This window comes from Amblyomma maculatum, chromosome 7 (assembly GCF_055883805.1).
Source record: "Amblyomma maculatum isolate TAMU_Amacu chromosome 7, ASM5588380v1, whole genome shotgun sequence".
In the NCBI taxonomy this organism is placed as follows: Eukaryota; Metazoa; Arthropoda; class Arachnida; order Ixodida; family Ixodidae; genus Amblyomma; species Amblyomma maculatum.
The window spans coordinates 6,928,951-6,944,195 of record NC_139350.1 but is presented as its reverse complement, the minus strand read 5'-3'; the positions used below and the strand labels follow the sequence as shown (position 1 = coordinate 6,944,195).

Genomic DNA, 15,245 nt, shown 5'->3' with positions numbered 1-15,245 from the left:
TACTGAACGAACGAACGAACGAACGAACGAACGAACGAACGAACGAACGAACGAACGAACGAACGAACGAACGAACAAGCAAACCATGAGGTGTTTATTCGCGATTTTTGAGCAAATGGGGCTCACCAGCGAATGTCCAAACAAGAAATGAAATAAAAAAACTGGTTGACTACAGAAATATGAGAAGCTGGCAGAGTATGATATTATGTCATTTAGGCGAATAAATTAATACAAAACTGGGGAAGAAAGGTTGACGACGTCGAAAATGCAAGTCGCCATAATAACCTCGTAAAAAGTGGAACAAGCGAATAACCCAGCTGATGAGGATTTCAAATTACTGGATGAAAGAGTCGAAAACAAAAAACGAATTCAAGGCCAAGTTTGAACTTATAATTAACTAATTGAATTGTTTTCACGGGTTTGTTGCGACCAAAAACCTCGCCCGATTATTTTAAGCCAATTTAAATTCACGGAAAGAGCAAATATTCTAGCATAAATCCACAAGGTTAAAGGAACCGAAAGTGATTGATGGGTCCCTTTCAGGGTATGCGGGCTCGGGATGTTCGCAGGAGAGCTTAAATTTCTGCTGCTGAAATATACGCCTTCATGCGTACAAATAAATTTTGATACATTGGAAGTTGCCGGCAAGTGCTTTGTTTAGAACAGCTTCGGAACGAACAATGAGAGGCAATAGTGTTATGCATACCTGGGCAACAGAACGCGGAGCGTTCAAACCTTGCTCGCATTCCCGTTCGCGAAGAAAACCAGATGGCAGAAAGCGAGTAAACAAACTGAGAAATATCTCGCTTAATGTATGAAGTGCTCTTTATAAACTTCAGCAACTGGAAACCCTCATTTTTTATTATAATCTTCGGGCACTGGTTCTCATGGAAACGTGGCCTCATGCCAATGTGCATGATTCCCTCTTTCGTCAAGAGAGATAGTCGAAATGTAGAGGCGTGGCTATTGCAGTAAAATTACTAACCTTAATATATCGATCACCATGAAAGTCAATCATAGCTAGCTTCAAGATACTCTCCTCCTGAATATCTTGAAACTATTATTGCTTATCTCTCAAAACAGATATACTAATTCTCGCTTGAATAGAAGTATCAGAGGGGACTATAGTCTGACGGGCATGACTGGTTTAATCAGTCTCGCAATGAAATAGAGATGCATAGCGCTGAGGCTTTACTTTTGACCATATTGGGCTCCTCTTTATATCCGTTGGTTTCGGATGACACACGGGCTTTTGCTTATTGACGACTTCTGTTGGACTAGCATTTGTTAGTAGTTCATTACAATGGCATACTTCCCTATTAAAATGGTATCTCAGACCATAAGATGCAAGTACCCTCATGTCAAATTTCCGGGTATCGAATATATACCAAACATCCCCATCTCTCTATCAAAGGCTACAGTCGCGTTTCTGTTCAAGCAGTTTAGCATCTTTGGAAAACCTCTTACTTGCACATCAGTCCGTTGACGGAAGTTGATATACGCTGGGAACGGTCTAAAACATTGTTACGTCTCGTGGAGATCGGTACTATATTACAGAAAAAAAAAACATATTAAACGGCAATATCCTTTGATTACCCGCGACATCATTCGTTTAAAACGCCATTTCGAACGATGCCGTGAAGAAAAGAAGGGGGTCATTTTGAACCTTCTTAATACTTACAGAAAGCATTGGTAAACCTCACTTCTTTTCTTTTACGTGGCAGACTATTATGGATAATTACGTCCAGACGCATGGGCGGTATTTCTGTAGGAAAAAAATGTGGTATGTTTCTGCGATAACCATTTCAGCCAAGGCCATCAGAGACGACGCAGTTATTGCGAACATAATCAATGCCTTCTTCGAATCTGTCTTCACACACATGCACTGCTGCCCACCGTATCGTTTTGATCTCCTCACACCTCATGTCTCCATAAGTAAAGCAGTGTCTTTTCAGCAGACTGGGTGTCATATGCGTCGGTGGTAGCCAAATTTTTGGGTAAAATCTTTGTGCGTTCCTTATAAGCAGCAGTGATTCCTAATACCCGGCACATGGTGGAAGTTATCTGGGTGCAGATGTGAAGCTCACGTTTTGAGGTACTTAGCTACAGGTATGTATTGACCACGAGCGCTTACTGCACTTACTATTAATTTTTTTAATCATGATACCGCTCATCGAACATATTTTTTGTAGTCACTTAGGAGAGCCAGGTTTCATTGCAGCATAAAATTATAGGGCCTGAAATTTAATGAAGTACCCCTTAAACGCTGTCGCGGTAAAATTATGCGCAACCATTTAACCCCTTTGAGCGGTCACCTCAAAGATAACCAGTTAACTTTATGGGTGCGATGTTGTACCGTTCCGCCTATTAATGTGATGATGCTGTGGACGTCTGTGTTCCCGGACATGAAAGCATCCTACTACAGACTACCTCGTCGGCGTAGGTGAGGTACGAATAAACCGCACTGCAGAAAAAGCGTATTCTATGACGGCTTTCTATACTGACAGCCACACTGTTTATTGCGAGCATCCCTCGTCAGGCAATCTTTTTAGGTTTTCTCGCTAGCGATAGCGCGCGCGGCACCGCTTTTTAATTGCGTCGACCCACGCTACCAGAACTCGTTCTGGTGTCAAGGCCACTCCAGCAGCTGTAACTAAATTGACTTCGCGCTTAACAGACCGAGGAAAAGCTATTTAAGCCATGGCTTTTTTATTGAACCCTTAAGTGCAAGCTATGTCGCGTCTTTACGTTTGCTGCGCTCATTGAAAATTGCATTGTCGCCTTCGGTGAAGCGTTTATCGCTGCTGCAGCAGCAACTTCCAATGCGCGGTCCCGGTCACTTTGATAACAATTTGGAGGCTTGAAGTTTCACTATATAGGCAGCCTAGCCGACATTATAATTTCTTTCTTTTTTTCTGATTCGCGTAATACGATGTGGATCTCTTCTGGGAATTTCTATTGGTGCATGTATGGAAGTCATGATGAGCCTACACAAGTTTCTTTATGCCTATTGATAAATCCCAGTGAGACGTTAACGCTATAAGTAGCATTACCGTTTCGCACGCGTCGCTTCAGGCAACAGCTTTCCATATCGCTTATTCACTTTTTACATTCTCGAATCTGGTGCTGTGCCAGGTGCTAAGAATCCACCACACATGCACCATCCTCTTGACGTGCATTGCTTTCCTAGCTCTTTACCTGCGTCTATCGCTAGTGAACGCATGTGTTTTGCTGGTGTGGATCTCGTTTTGCGGGGACCAAAGTTCGACCCACTCTTTCCACTAACTAAGCAATTTTTTATCGCCCATTTGCTTCACTTCCTCGCGTTCTGCTTGAACATTTAGCGTAACGTCAGACACATAAACTACATATGCCGTGCGACGCCACGATGCAACCTGGTCAGCTATGAGGAGTGTGACGTCACAGAACTGTTCAGCCAAAGTTTCATGAAACTCATTTGTGTGTTCCTTTCATGTGGCCTCATTAAATGTGCATAAGGTATTAAATAAAACTTGAAAATAGGTTATTATCAAATTTTCTCGTGATCATGGGTGGCGACTTGCATTCCTCGTCCTTGCTTGAAGGAGAGAGGAGCAGTACTTGCTAAATACGTCGGCCTTTTTTGACCCTCAGCGAACCCTAAAAGAAAAGCTGTTACAGAGATGTAAAGTCAGAGATTTTGCAGCCTGCTGCAATGAAAGAAAGTACGAATTTTCGTCTTCAGTAAAGAAATGTTTAGTCACGGAATGAACGATCTCTGCATCTTTGATAGCTTGCTAACTGCAGAAGGAACGAGTCCTGGTGCAATGACACTTGGAAACAGGGAATGCTCGAAATTATCACTCTGCATTTCACTAGGTAATTCTGAGCAGCAACAATTTTTAATACTACATCCACCTAAAAAAAAATGAAAATGATCTCGATGCCTTTCGTTCTTTTTACTGATGGTGACGGAGGATGCCAGACGACTGTGTAAAGGTATATTCTTCTTACACCATGGAACTGACTTCCGCAACATAGCTCGGCTTGCTGAATTGGACGCCACAAGATGGAAGTGAAACAAGGCATTTATTGACCGTACGTATCTGCAACGTACTCGCTACGTAAAAAGGCCAGGGCGCGTGTATCGGGAACTAGGTAACGGCACGCTCGATAATTGCTTGCGGCAGCGAATGTGCCACCGCAAACTATTTCGATGAAAATGCTACTAAATATTGCCGCGTTGCAGGCGGCGACCGCCATCATGCTGGGCTGGCCGCACGGCACTCCCCGAATCATGAGCAGCTACCGTTGGGATCCGCTGACGACGGAGGACGCGGACCTAAGCGTTGAAGCCGGTCCACCGGTTCGCAGCTGCCGGGATGTCTTACCCGTGGCACTAGATGCCAATGGCACCTGCCTCAATGGATGGGAATGTGAGCATAGGTGAGCATTAGGGCCGAAACCTTGAGTTTACGCTCTCAAGTGCCAACAATGTAAGACCAGTGGCGACATCGGAGAAACTATCAAGTCTGAGAATCGCTTACTGCAAAGACGGAGGAGAAGTGATCGGCATTCAGACCAGAGGGGAATTTAGCGAGCAAAATTGGCTCGTATGATCATTATAAAGAAAATTGTTTTGTCAACTTCTGAGATTATTGAGTGCAACTTCTTTGGGTTCTTTATTAACATGCCTAACGACGTGCTCTGGAAGAAAAGTCCTATGGAGTCCAGGGTTGTGTGAGCCAGGCAGTTTCGAAACTGGGATTAAAGACACGTCCTACAGAACAGGCATATGTTTCGAGGCTTGGCTAAAACGGAAAGGCAGTGCTTTGTGTTAGAAATGCGAGAACGCTAACAATTCAACAATTCAGATCTAGCGTTACGCTTAGTACATCTCAGTAGAGTATATCGGAGACTTAAGTCACCTGAACGCGCCTTGGGTGATTTTGCACTAAAAGCGTTATTCCTCCATCAAATTTGAGGGAACAATGAAGTTGCTCATTGTAGAACTCGACAATTTTTTAGCTGTAAGAAAGGTCATCAGAAAGAGATGTTACGTCGCGACACTTAATCAGCACGTCTTGTGGTCAGACAGAGTCCAGGTCAGTCCGAGAAAAACAGGAGCGACCAAGCAGTTCTCACTGTCGTGTTCTTTGAGAGTCAGCTACTGGAGGCGTTATGCAGCCGGTGGTATATCTTCCACAGTAAATAAATTACTATTGTTCAACGTGTGTATATATGCAGTAATCGCGGCTGCTTGACCTTGCTATTCATATTCATATAACAATAATATGATTGCATTCTCACACAACAAAGGAAGCAAGAGCGCTCAAACCATCCAGCCCCATTTCGAATATGCACTCTCACGAACCTGTACCCTGTATGCTTGGTAAACCACGTTGTTACAACTTTGGATGTAACTCAAAATCAAAGCGACACATGCCTTCAAATGACGTTGACCGATTATCGCGTCGCCGTGCGTTAGCCCCTCAAACATGCTAGCGCGGGGGGCTTGACTAACTTGAGGGAATCAGTGCGCTTTAATCCAACTCAGGCTTTGCGCCAAATTGGTCAACGCTATTGGCTGAAGGACCTCCTTTGAGAAGTGTCTTCTGGCGGGATAGTTGGTGTAAATCCTTCATTTTTCAAAACTGTGCGAATACAACAAGGACCGAGTGAGAAACAGCGAGAGGCATTTGCTGCTTCTTGTTTGAGCTGTATCCGACTATAGCACGTCCAATTATGAACAGGCGCCCTTTTCTCAATTATGGCACCTTTCACCGCCTTCAAAATATCTAAGCGAGGATTTTGCGAGGGATTAACAATTAAATATACATAAAGTTAGCAACGGTAGTCGATGCCACCTTCTTGCTTTCTCTTTTCTGAGAGTGCGGGCTGAGTGCGCCTCGCTGGCCCTTGGCTGTTTAGCCTTCTTTGACGCTCATTAGGGAGGTCGTGCTATTCACGCTACTAAGCTGTGGGGTCTCGACATGCCTACCACAAATAAAGACGTGGAAGCTGGCTTATAGGCAACGACACACTAAAGCAGTTGAGCACTTTGTAAATACAGAGTGCAAAAGCGGCGTGCATCATATTCGCCATCGCGCTCTGGGACCTTAGGATCAGTTATATTCAGGAGCCGAGAATGGAAATGCTCTTAAGCGTACAATCTCACGGTAGAATGCAACGGTGGATGCAGCTGTGAGTGAGGCGAAATATGAAGTCGTCAGGATTTTAGGTCATACGGAAGGTCGTCGCAATACGAAGGCAGCGTATGTTCCGGAACATTGAAAGCGTAGTAAGAACCAACCGAACAATCTGCGCCTTCAACATGCTCGCGGAGACACCACCTTACACCTGTGTGCTCGCAAAGACAAACAGTAGCGAGGAATGACGCCGCAAGGACAGGTTCTTGCAGAATTTTTTGTGTTAAGCACGCTGCATACCGTGCAGCCATTGCCGACCTCTTTGGAAAACCTCGACATTGTGTTCGACATGAGGTCTGCGCAGATTGCAGGCAATATTCACCTTAGTTTTCTTGTTGTTCCAGATCACCGTTGATTCCCAAGCTGTTGCAGTTCAGGCGTTTCGTTGGCTCGGCACCGCTGAAACACTTTTGGACGGATAATCAAAATGTGGCGTTCACTCGGGACAAACTCGGGTTCATGTTCATCGCCATCAAGGACCAAGCCCAGAGCAACAGAGTGCAAACTGGCATGCAGCCGGGAGTATACTGCGACATCGTGTCTGGCGATAAAGTCGGCGACCAGTGCACGGGCGATTTGGTCATCGTCGAGGTGAATGGGGAAACGAGGATCGGAGTGAGCAAAAAAAATAAGCATCCAGTGATTGCTTTTCTCTCCGAGGTAAGTGTCTAAGGGAATCCCCCTATAGATGGTAAATATTTGTAATAGGGGAGTAATTACTGATAAGCGTTCACACAGGCGCGCCCGTATGGCGACTGAAAGAAGCCACCTTATAAAAACTTGCTTTTCCGTGAAAACTGAATAGCTGGCTTGGTAGCCATACGCCGACGCTTGTGTGCATATGGTAACCAGTAGTTCCTCCCTTTCAGCAAACGTGAGCTGGTAAGGACGTTAGAGATCTCTTCGGATGTGAGGATACCTTGCATGGCTGATACAAAGATGGGGACACGAGACATATTTTCGTGAAATCGTCGCCCCGGTGCGGCGGCGCCAAGGGCGTCTAGGAAGGATCGGCAGATGTTGGTATGCTTCTTTGCGAGTGCTTCATCAGCGCATTCAGACGTTGTCAAAATGGCGTTTTCAAATTGGCAATTTCCATGTCATAAATGCCACACTGTAGCCGCACTACCATCCCGGTGATGGCTCAATAAATTCGCTCGCTTCCTGCTGCTGGCGCTAGCGCTGCATAGCAAGCATTCTCCAGTATCAGCTAAGGACAATCTTGTCAAACAATATTGCGTTTCATCACCATTGCACGCCTTTGTGTGCGTTAACGATGCAGAACAGTGGGACACTATCATTTCATTGGTTGCACACTGGCCGAAGAGAAGACAGAAGTGGGTGCAGAAACTGCAGATTGGCTAGTCACAGAGTCAGTAGGCTCCGTGCACATCGAACTTTGGAGTGGCCGCTTCTGTGTCCACAGTGTAATGGCGCTTCATAAGAATGCATGTAAACTAATATTTTAAAGGCATTTATATGATCTATATTGTACCTGGGATATCTATTCGTATAGAAACACCGAGTGCACCCTAGAGCAGGCTACCAAAGCATGAACAACATTTCAAGGGCGAACTGTTTTGAAAGCTACGTGATGCCTGCGCGTGGTAGTCACCTCTTGTCGCCGGTACCGGACGGGAGCATACGTTACTCACAGAAACAAGACATTAAGTTTTTGTTTCACTGTGTGCTCATAATAAACTACGTGCTTGCGCACTGAAAGCAAGTAAAAACGAAGAAGCACATATGACATGCACAAAGCGCAACTTCTTACTGGTTTATTTAGAGAAGGCAGCTGCATTTATACCGTACAAGGCTATCACAAGTGCGAAAGGTTCATGCACGTGCGCAACTCATGTGAATAAGCCGCGGCGAAGTGTGCAGCCAGATATCAAGTCTAATCTGAAACCAATCACCAGCACAATTAACAAGGATGGTGAAACATGAGGTGAGCGATGAAAGAAGGGGACTTTAAAACATATCTTAGCGATAGCAGTGCCAAGAAATAAAAAATAAGCAAATAAATGAAAAACAATATAAACCAGGAAACCGGTCGAAGCATTAAACCAATCCTCAAAAACATAAAACAATACATTGCACAAACCAAAAACGGCTTGTCAACAGGGTAAATAACGGCGAAGCAAAGCAGTGTGTTACCCTCAAGGAAGGTCAGGTAAACTGAAAAAAGACACGAGTTTTTGTGGTGACACGAAAGTGAGTGACATCAAATCGACACAAGCCCATCTAAGAATGCCATTTATTTGTTCAGAAGCAAAACCGAGGCATAGCTTGTGCATTGGTCAACAGTTTACTATAAGCAAGACCTCAAATATTTGTTTCTGAAGCATAGTTGTGACCTGTGGCAGAATTGTGGTACTCTGCATGCAGGTTTGCATTTGTGATTTCCAGTGGGCTCTGGCGTCTTGCGTTGTTCAGCATCATCCGCTTACGCTCATGTGGTTTGTCGTTAAAGCCCCTTCCGTTTTGTCCTATGTGGAGGCATCCACAAGTCAGAGGGATGCTAAACACAATGTTGGCGGCGCATTAGATTTAGCGCTTCTATTGTCTGTTTTTTTTTTTCACGCTGCACCCGATTTCTGGAAAGAACCAAGCTGATGCTAGACGGGCTACTGAGATTGGAGCAAAGGATCTTTAAGTAATTTTTGAAACCTATTTTCTTCAATTTTTGGGAAATTTTGTTGAAGTGTGGAATGACCTTCATGGGCTTCTTAGTTGCTGAGAGGCTCGAAGTCTTCTTGTTTATTTTATTTTACTTTTTGTAGAAGACTCACTGTGACACTGCTGATAACGGCGTTGGGGTAACCTGCTTTCTCAAGACTGGCGATCTGGTTTCAGAAGCTGTTATTATAAGGTGCCGCAACTTTTGTCGAGCGCGGCTCGCAGAAGTCCGGCTACGATTCCGCGCTCTCGGAGATTCGAGTGGGCGCTTTCATGCGGAAGACAGTTTTTTTCGCATGGGGATTGTACTTTTATAGCAGATATTGCAATAATATTGGACAAAGGCCATCTCTGGATCCAAGAATCGGATAGTTTCTATGAGGGAATTTTCAGGTGAACTTCATGCCCTTAGATTTAGTGGTGAACAAATTGACTATCTCGGGTGCCAAGTCTTCAATAGTGCATCCTGACGGAGCATCTATTCTAGAAATATAGGTAGCCGTAAAAATATTTCAGAATTTTGAGTGTTACCGTCCTTGTCAGCCACCTCTTGATCTGGCTGTCCATGGCAGAGAGGAGGATATCACTGAGGGAAGGTGTGACTGCAAAACCTATGCATGCCAATTTTCTCCCCTAAAATTTTCCTTCGGAATATATTGCTATCGAACTCAGGCAGTATTCGAGCAAGGCGATGAAGTTGGCGGCGCTGATCTTGGAGGAATTCTAGAAGCCTATTTCATCTGTGCAAGCAATACTCTCCCGAACAGCTTCTAGAAGGCTTCCTTGCGAAACAGAGTAATACGTATCTTCGACATCTATTGTGAACGCCAAAGTGGCAGAGTCGAGGACTTGAAAAGCAGTGATGGCTTCTCTAGACCTTTTTAGTTGAAAATGATCTTCGGTGGGAGCTCGAGTTATTGATTCTTGCTGATGCTATGTGCCTCTTTCTGAAACAGGTGTCCACAGGGGACATTTTACATAATGGGTTTTATCCGAAAAAAACTACCTTTTTATTTTAATGTCTCATTTTTCACATTCTTGAGGCAGAGCTGCTTATTACCTACACCGGAGTTGATTTGTTCCTTGGTTCGAAGCTTACGTACCTTAAGTCTCTTGATCAAGGCTGCTTGGTCTTTGTCTTTGGAGAGTGATTGTGGCATCAGGACCAAACTCTCTTTTTTGGCAGCCTGGAGTTCGGTAGCATTGCGTCGTAGGCTCGCCCTTGCTGTCTTAATGTGCGGCTTTTCTCTTGGCCCTGTTAGATAGGGGGTTAGGGTGCGCTTGACGATCCTCGGTCAAAACAATGACACCTCTATATAGGAGATAAGTGCAGACGAGTGAAGGGGTACGAAGTTGGAGGACGAAGATGACTGATTTTAGACGGGGGAAAAAAGAACTCACCATCGGCAGGACACACCCCGAGTTTAATATCGTCCGTATTACCCAGGTTCCCTATAGGTGAAGGGCGGGCCAGTAGTCACGGGACTGTTCTGTTCACTTCAGTGTCGCGCACTTGCCCGCACTCGCTCTCGATGACACGTCCTTCCCCCCCCCCCCCCCGAAAGGGTTCGGACTGATGGTGAAGAAGAAATCCTTGTGACGATGAAGCTTGTGGCACAAGCGCCCATGGCGTGACGGTGGCCAATGCTCTGGATGCACGCCTGCATGAAAAAAGCTGACGCGCACCGTCGTCACGTAGAGGGCGAATCGCAACCGAGAGCAGTCTTCTCCCACCAGGCCACCTGGGAAGGGAATAAATGCCCGCGCGGCCGCAGAGTACCGGGAACGTGCCCATCTGTTCCCGTCCATCCGCCAGCCGACTCGTTAAGCGGCCAAACTCCTCTTCGCATGCTCAGCTCCACAGCTTTCGACTGGATCACTCCGTGCACTTGATTAGGTGGTGAAAGGTGGCTGCATCCCTGTTTGATCGTGGTCGCAGTCCTTAACCGCACCCATCTGCAGTCCGCACGAGACAGTCGACGCCATTCCCAATTATCTTCGCTTCAGAGGCGCCGGAAGATACGCTTTTCACATGTTCTAGAAGTTCTGGTCTGTAAATGCTTGGTTCATAGATTAACTTGGGCCCTTCTTGCATAGTTCTCCTGGCATTCTGGAGAAGTGGCACGCCCCTCAAAACTGTGACCCTGCCTGCGGCTTCTCGCCGACTTTCTGCTCCACGGGGCAGAGATATTTACTCGAGGAGCAGCCATTCGTTCACTCTTAGCGTGGGCGTTTAAGAGAATTGTGGCAAATATGCAACGTAATTTTCGAAGATGCCTTCTTAAAAAGTCATGATGGGTTCGTGTTGAGAAGCAGGCCACATCCTTAAAAGGCACTCTAGCAGCTATAAGCTATAAGGCCGTTAAAACTTGACAGCTTGGGATGCTCTGCATGAACGACAAAAACAGATCGATCCCTTCAATAGCCGTCAAAAGAAATTAGTTATCAAATTATTTTAGTGTAGGTTTCATCACAGATGCATTTCGTGTGTTCTTAAATCAACTACAAAAGGCTGTCGTTATGTCACATGTGTTCTTTAGAATTAAATGTTTGCTTGCTTGGTCGCGTGTCGTTTGACGTCGGGCTGTTCTGTAAGTCGGCGCTGCTACTTGACTCCCACTGCAGTCTAGTTTCCTCTGTCATGTCGTGCAGGGGGCTGGGTTGAAAAAGCTGAATGCCCTTAGCCAAGTTTTCGCCTTGAAAACGAACCTGTCAGGCCACTGACTGGTCTAAACATGGTTGTGTGTAGAAACATGGAAGCTCGCTAGCAGATGGCGGAAGCAGCCGGGGTATTGTGTGCGCAGTTATCTGCAATGGTCCGCAGTTCGTTAATGTTATTTTAGAATGCCGTTTGACAGCTGCTTTTCACGCGGAGCTTTCTAAGCTGTCCAGTTTCAACAACCACACTGTTAAGCCAGTGCATTGCACGTAACAATATGTTGGACTCCAGGAAGCTTGTCCGATTTCGAGAACCGCCAGCTGAGAATTTGAGAACGATATGCAGAGCACGCATGTTCAAATCCACTGCGCCAGGCGCTCGGCGCCAGAGCCGCTGAGTTTCTCCTCGGGGGGCGCGGTTTGCAGCAATCGCTGCATGCCTACCGTATCACATCGCTCCGCTCTCGCCATACCCTCTCCCTTTTCCTTACAGTGTTGCCACGTGGTGGGTGAGGCTCTCCATCTTCTAAAACCACCTTAACCGTATCCGCCCTGCTGTTACACTTTTCTCCTTTCTCATAAACAGCCTTCTGCCATAACTAACCACCGTACGGCTGGCTCCTGTGACAGCCACCCTCTGGTTGAGAGTTCCTCGACGGTACAAGCGCGAGTTGTTCAGTCGAAATAAAAAAGGCTCGGGCTGTGCAACTATGCAGGCGAGATAACTGATGCTCGCTGCGGTTAACAACGGCAGGTGGCGGTAGTCAGGAAAGTTACTGTGATAATGTTCCGCGGCTGACCAATTAGTGGCTTAGTTGGAAAAATATAGAACTAGCATTTGATCTACACTAAGAATGATGATGATTACTACTCCTGTTACCTTCTTGAACAATAAAGGAGCAAAGAACGGGCTGACTCGTGGATAGAAAAAGGGTCAAAATGCCGTTTGTCTACATATGTGTTCGTGCTATTCATTAAGCCTTTAAATATACTACGAATGAACCTACTCTGCCAAAAGCAAGTTCTATGAAATTTTTTTCCGATGACGACGGCTAACACGTATTGCCCCGAAAGTTTTGTTGTAACAACCGGCACGGTAAAACACATGGAAAATTTTTATTCTCCAGTACAGATATAGAATCGAACAAGGAGCTTTGATTTCCACTATGTTCTTCGCGAAAAAACGTGCGGAGTAAATTAAAGGAGTGCACACCCGCTCTTGGCGACTAGTCTCTTAGAGAAGACGCTGCAAGAATTGCCTTCACTGATTATTTTCGCCATTTTACTTCCAGTCTCGAATTTCGGACCTGCCCGACGGAAGAAGTGTCAACGAAACAAGGCAGAGCAATGAGTAGCCGGTGCTATCCACACAATTTGAATAAAGAGGGCAAAATTTCCACCGGAAATGCTTGTATAATTTGTTTTTCGGTTCGAGAAAATGCGATATAATACTGTCAAGAAAGTAATCGGGCTGGTTTTGTGTTAACGTTGTTTATCAATCTTACGATCGTATTAGTATACTGCATCGACATATTTATGGCGGGCCTGTGTGCAGTTTCCCAACTTATTTGAATTTTACTGTACATCACAAAAACAATATGCGGTCAAGCACAAACTGATGTAATATTTCTATATTTTCAGTCAGTTTTTTCTTCTCTCCCATGGTAAAGCTGCGACAAAAGCTTGGAGACACAGCAATGAATAATACGCAATACGTCCAGCTTTTACTGGGAAAGCACTTAAAATATTGTCAGAGACGAGCAGCAATCTTCTTTGTGCCTGGCTCCTGATTAGCCCTTCAGATCGTGGGGTCATAAGCCACGCGTCCTGGCGCAAATAATTCAATTTCACATGCTATCATTGAGCTAGCCAGGTTAAACCCTGGATATAGAGCCAGGCAAAGTCGTGTACACCATTGTTATACACTTGTAGGCGTTTACACCAAGAAACCGTTTGAGAAGAGCGGACTCGAACCCACTTGCCTCTCCTTCTCCTTTATTTCCTGTTCACAATCAAAAATACAGTGGTCTGAAAATAATACAATTAAGTACAATAGCACTGATAGCGCCATAATAAAGTAAGGCTGCACTGCCTTTCTAAACGTTTTAGGTCTGCCAGCTAGACGGAACCATGCATCCATTCCGGTTTCTCACCTTGGACATTGTAACTTGCGTTCAGGTAAGTTACAGTATCAATGAATGCACTCCTCCCTCCCCCCCCCCCCCCCCACTAGCTGAGTGAGCATCCGCATAACCGTGGCGCATAGCCATTCTTGTGTTCCATACACTGTGGAGGCAAAGATACCGCTGAAGCCGATAGACTTGCGAGGAATTCTCGACACATTCTCGCGCTGTGCATTGTACGCCGTCGCCTCCATAAATTTCCATGTGTGTGCAAAAATTTAGCACGTCCTACTCGGTTTTAGTACAGGTAAAACCATACCATTACCTTTCTAATGAATAAAACATTCTGAAAATAACCTAATCAATTCGCAATTTCTGCCCGTACTTCACTGCAGTAAAGCCTTTCTCTACGCACAGGATTTTGTTGAGATCACCCTCTTGGCCCCAGTGGCCATTGCAGAGGGGAGTGGGGATTGACGTAATTTCTCGACATCGTCGGCAAGCACCAGCTTACCAAGCAGGCAGCTCCACTAAGATGCAGTTTCAGCTACAAAGGAATACTGATAAGATGCAGTTCGAAAATAAGGTATCCTCTCACACATAAGTTATCGATACATGGGGAGACATATGCCGGTGGCGTGATATGTGCATTTTTCAAGTCTGGATAAAGGACATATTTCAGAGAAAGGACAAAAGCGGGAGACCTTTCTGTGTCGCGACAAAGGTGCTAATGACAATGCGCCTTTCCCGAGTGTTACGCTCGAAAAGCAACCATATTCGCCGAGAAGGAAACGTGCAGCACGATTTTGAACTGATTCCAGAGCATTGGGCAATAATTTTGTGTGAGGGTTGAATACTGACGCAGAATATTTCAGTTTAGAACGGACTAGTGATGTATGAAGTAGTATATATAGTTTAACGACGGTGGAATAGAAAAATTACGTTCAGTATAGTCTAACACGCCGTTAGCGTCTGCGATAATGGAAATAGTGTGCTCATTCGACGTTAGGTTTGAAGCTAAGGTAACGCCACAGAATCTGTATGATTTTACTGATATGTACAAGGCTTCATCAAAGTAATATGAAACAGGACAGAAACTTCTGCTACGAGAAGAGCGCATTGCTTTGCTTTTAGTCGTCTTGAGTGTCATATTTTATGCAAAACACTAGTAGGAAATAGCATCAATGTCACCTTGAAGTACACTGAGATCGTGAGTGGATTTTAGTGATAGATATATGAACCAATCATCGGCAAAAAAACTGACTGGTGATTTCATGCTGTTCGGCAGATCGTTGATGTAGATCAGAAATTAGAGGACCAAGTACAGATCCTTGCTGAACACATGATGTTACGGAAACTGATGAGAAAATGTAGAGAATATCACAAATTGGGAGCTATTAGAAAGCATTCAATCCATTTCATTAGGTTTTGGTCAATAATAAGTTTACTCAGTAAAGGACGAGCCTGCGAGACAATCTGAAGGCACGACAAAAGCAAGCAATTGGTCCAATGATGACAATAGTTAGCTGCGGTGTCTATAAGGTGGTTACTGCGGGGCCGTCGAAAGCAAATCCAAGGTACCTTGTTCGCGTTCTCG

At 45.1% G+C, this 15,245-nt stretch overlaps 1 protein-coding gene across 1 annotated transcript in view; it reads left to right on the top strand.

The window, feature by feature from the left end:
* The window catches only part of LOC146182667 (alpha-amylase-like), an 81,706-nt gene extending 68,783 nt beyond the window's left edge, over positions 1 to 12,923 (top strand). The window contains exons 7-9 of the mRNA XM_084609574.1: positions 4,229 to 4,425; positions 6,533 to 6,848; positions 12,818 to 12,923. Coding sequence (XP_084465700.1) covers positions 4,229 to 4,425; positions 6,533 to 6,848; positions 12,818 to 12,880 — 576 coding nt within the window. The 3' untranslated portion in view covers positions 12,881 to 12,923. The remainder of the gene's footprint in view (positions 1 to 4,228; positions 4,426 to 6,532; positions 6,849 to 12,817) is intronic.
* The last annotated feature ends 2,322 nt before the right edge of the window (positions 12,924 to 15,245 follow it).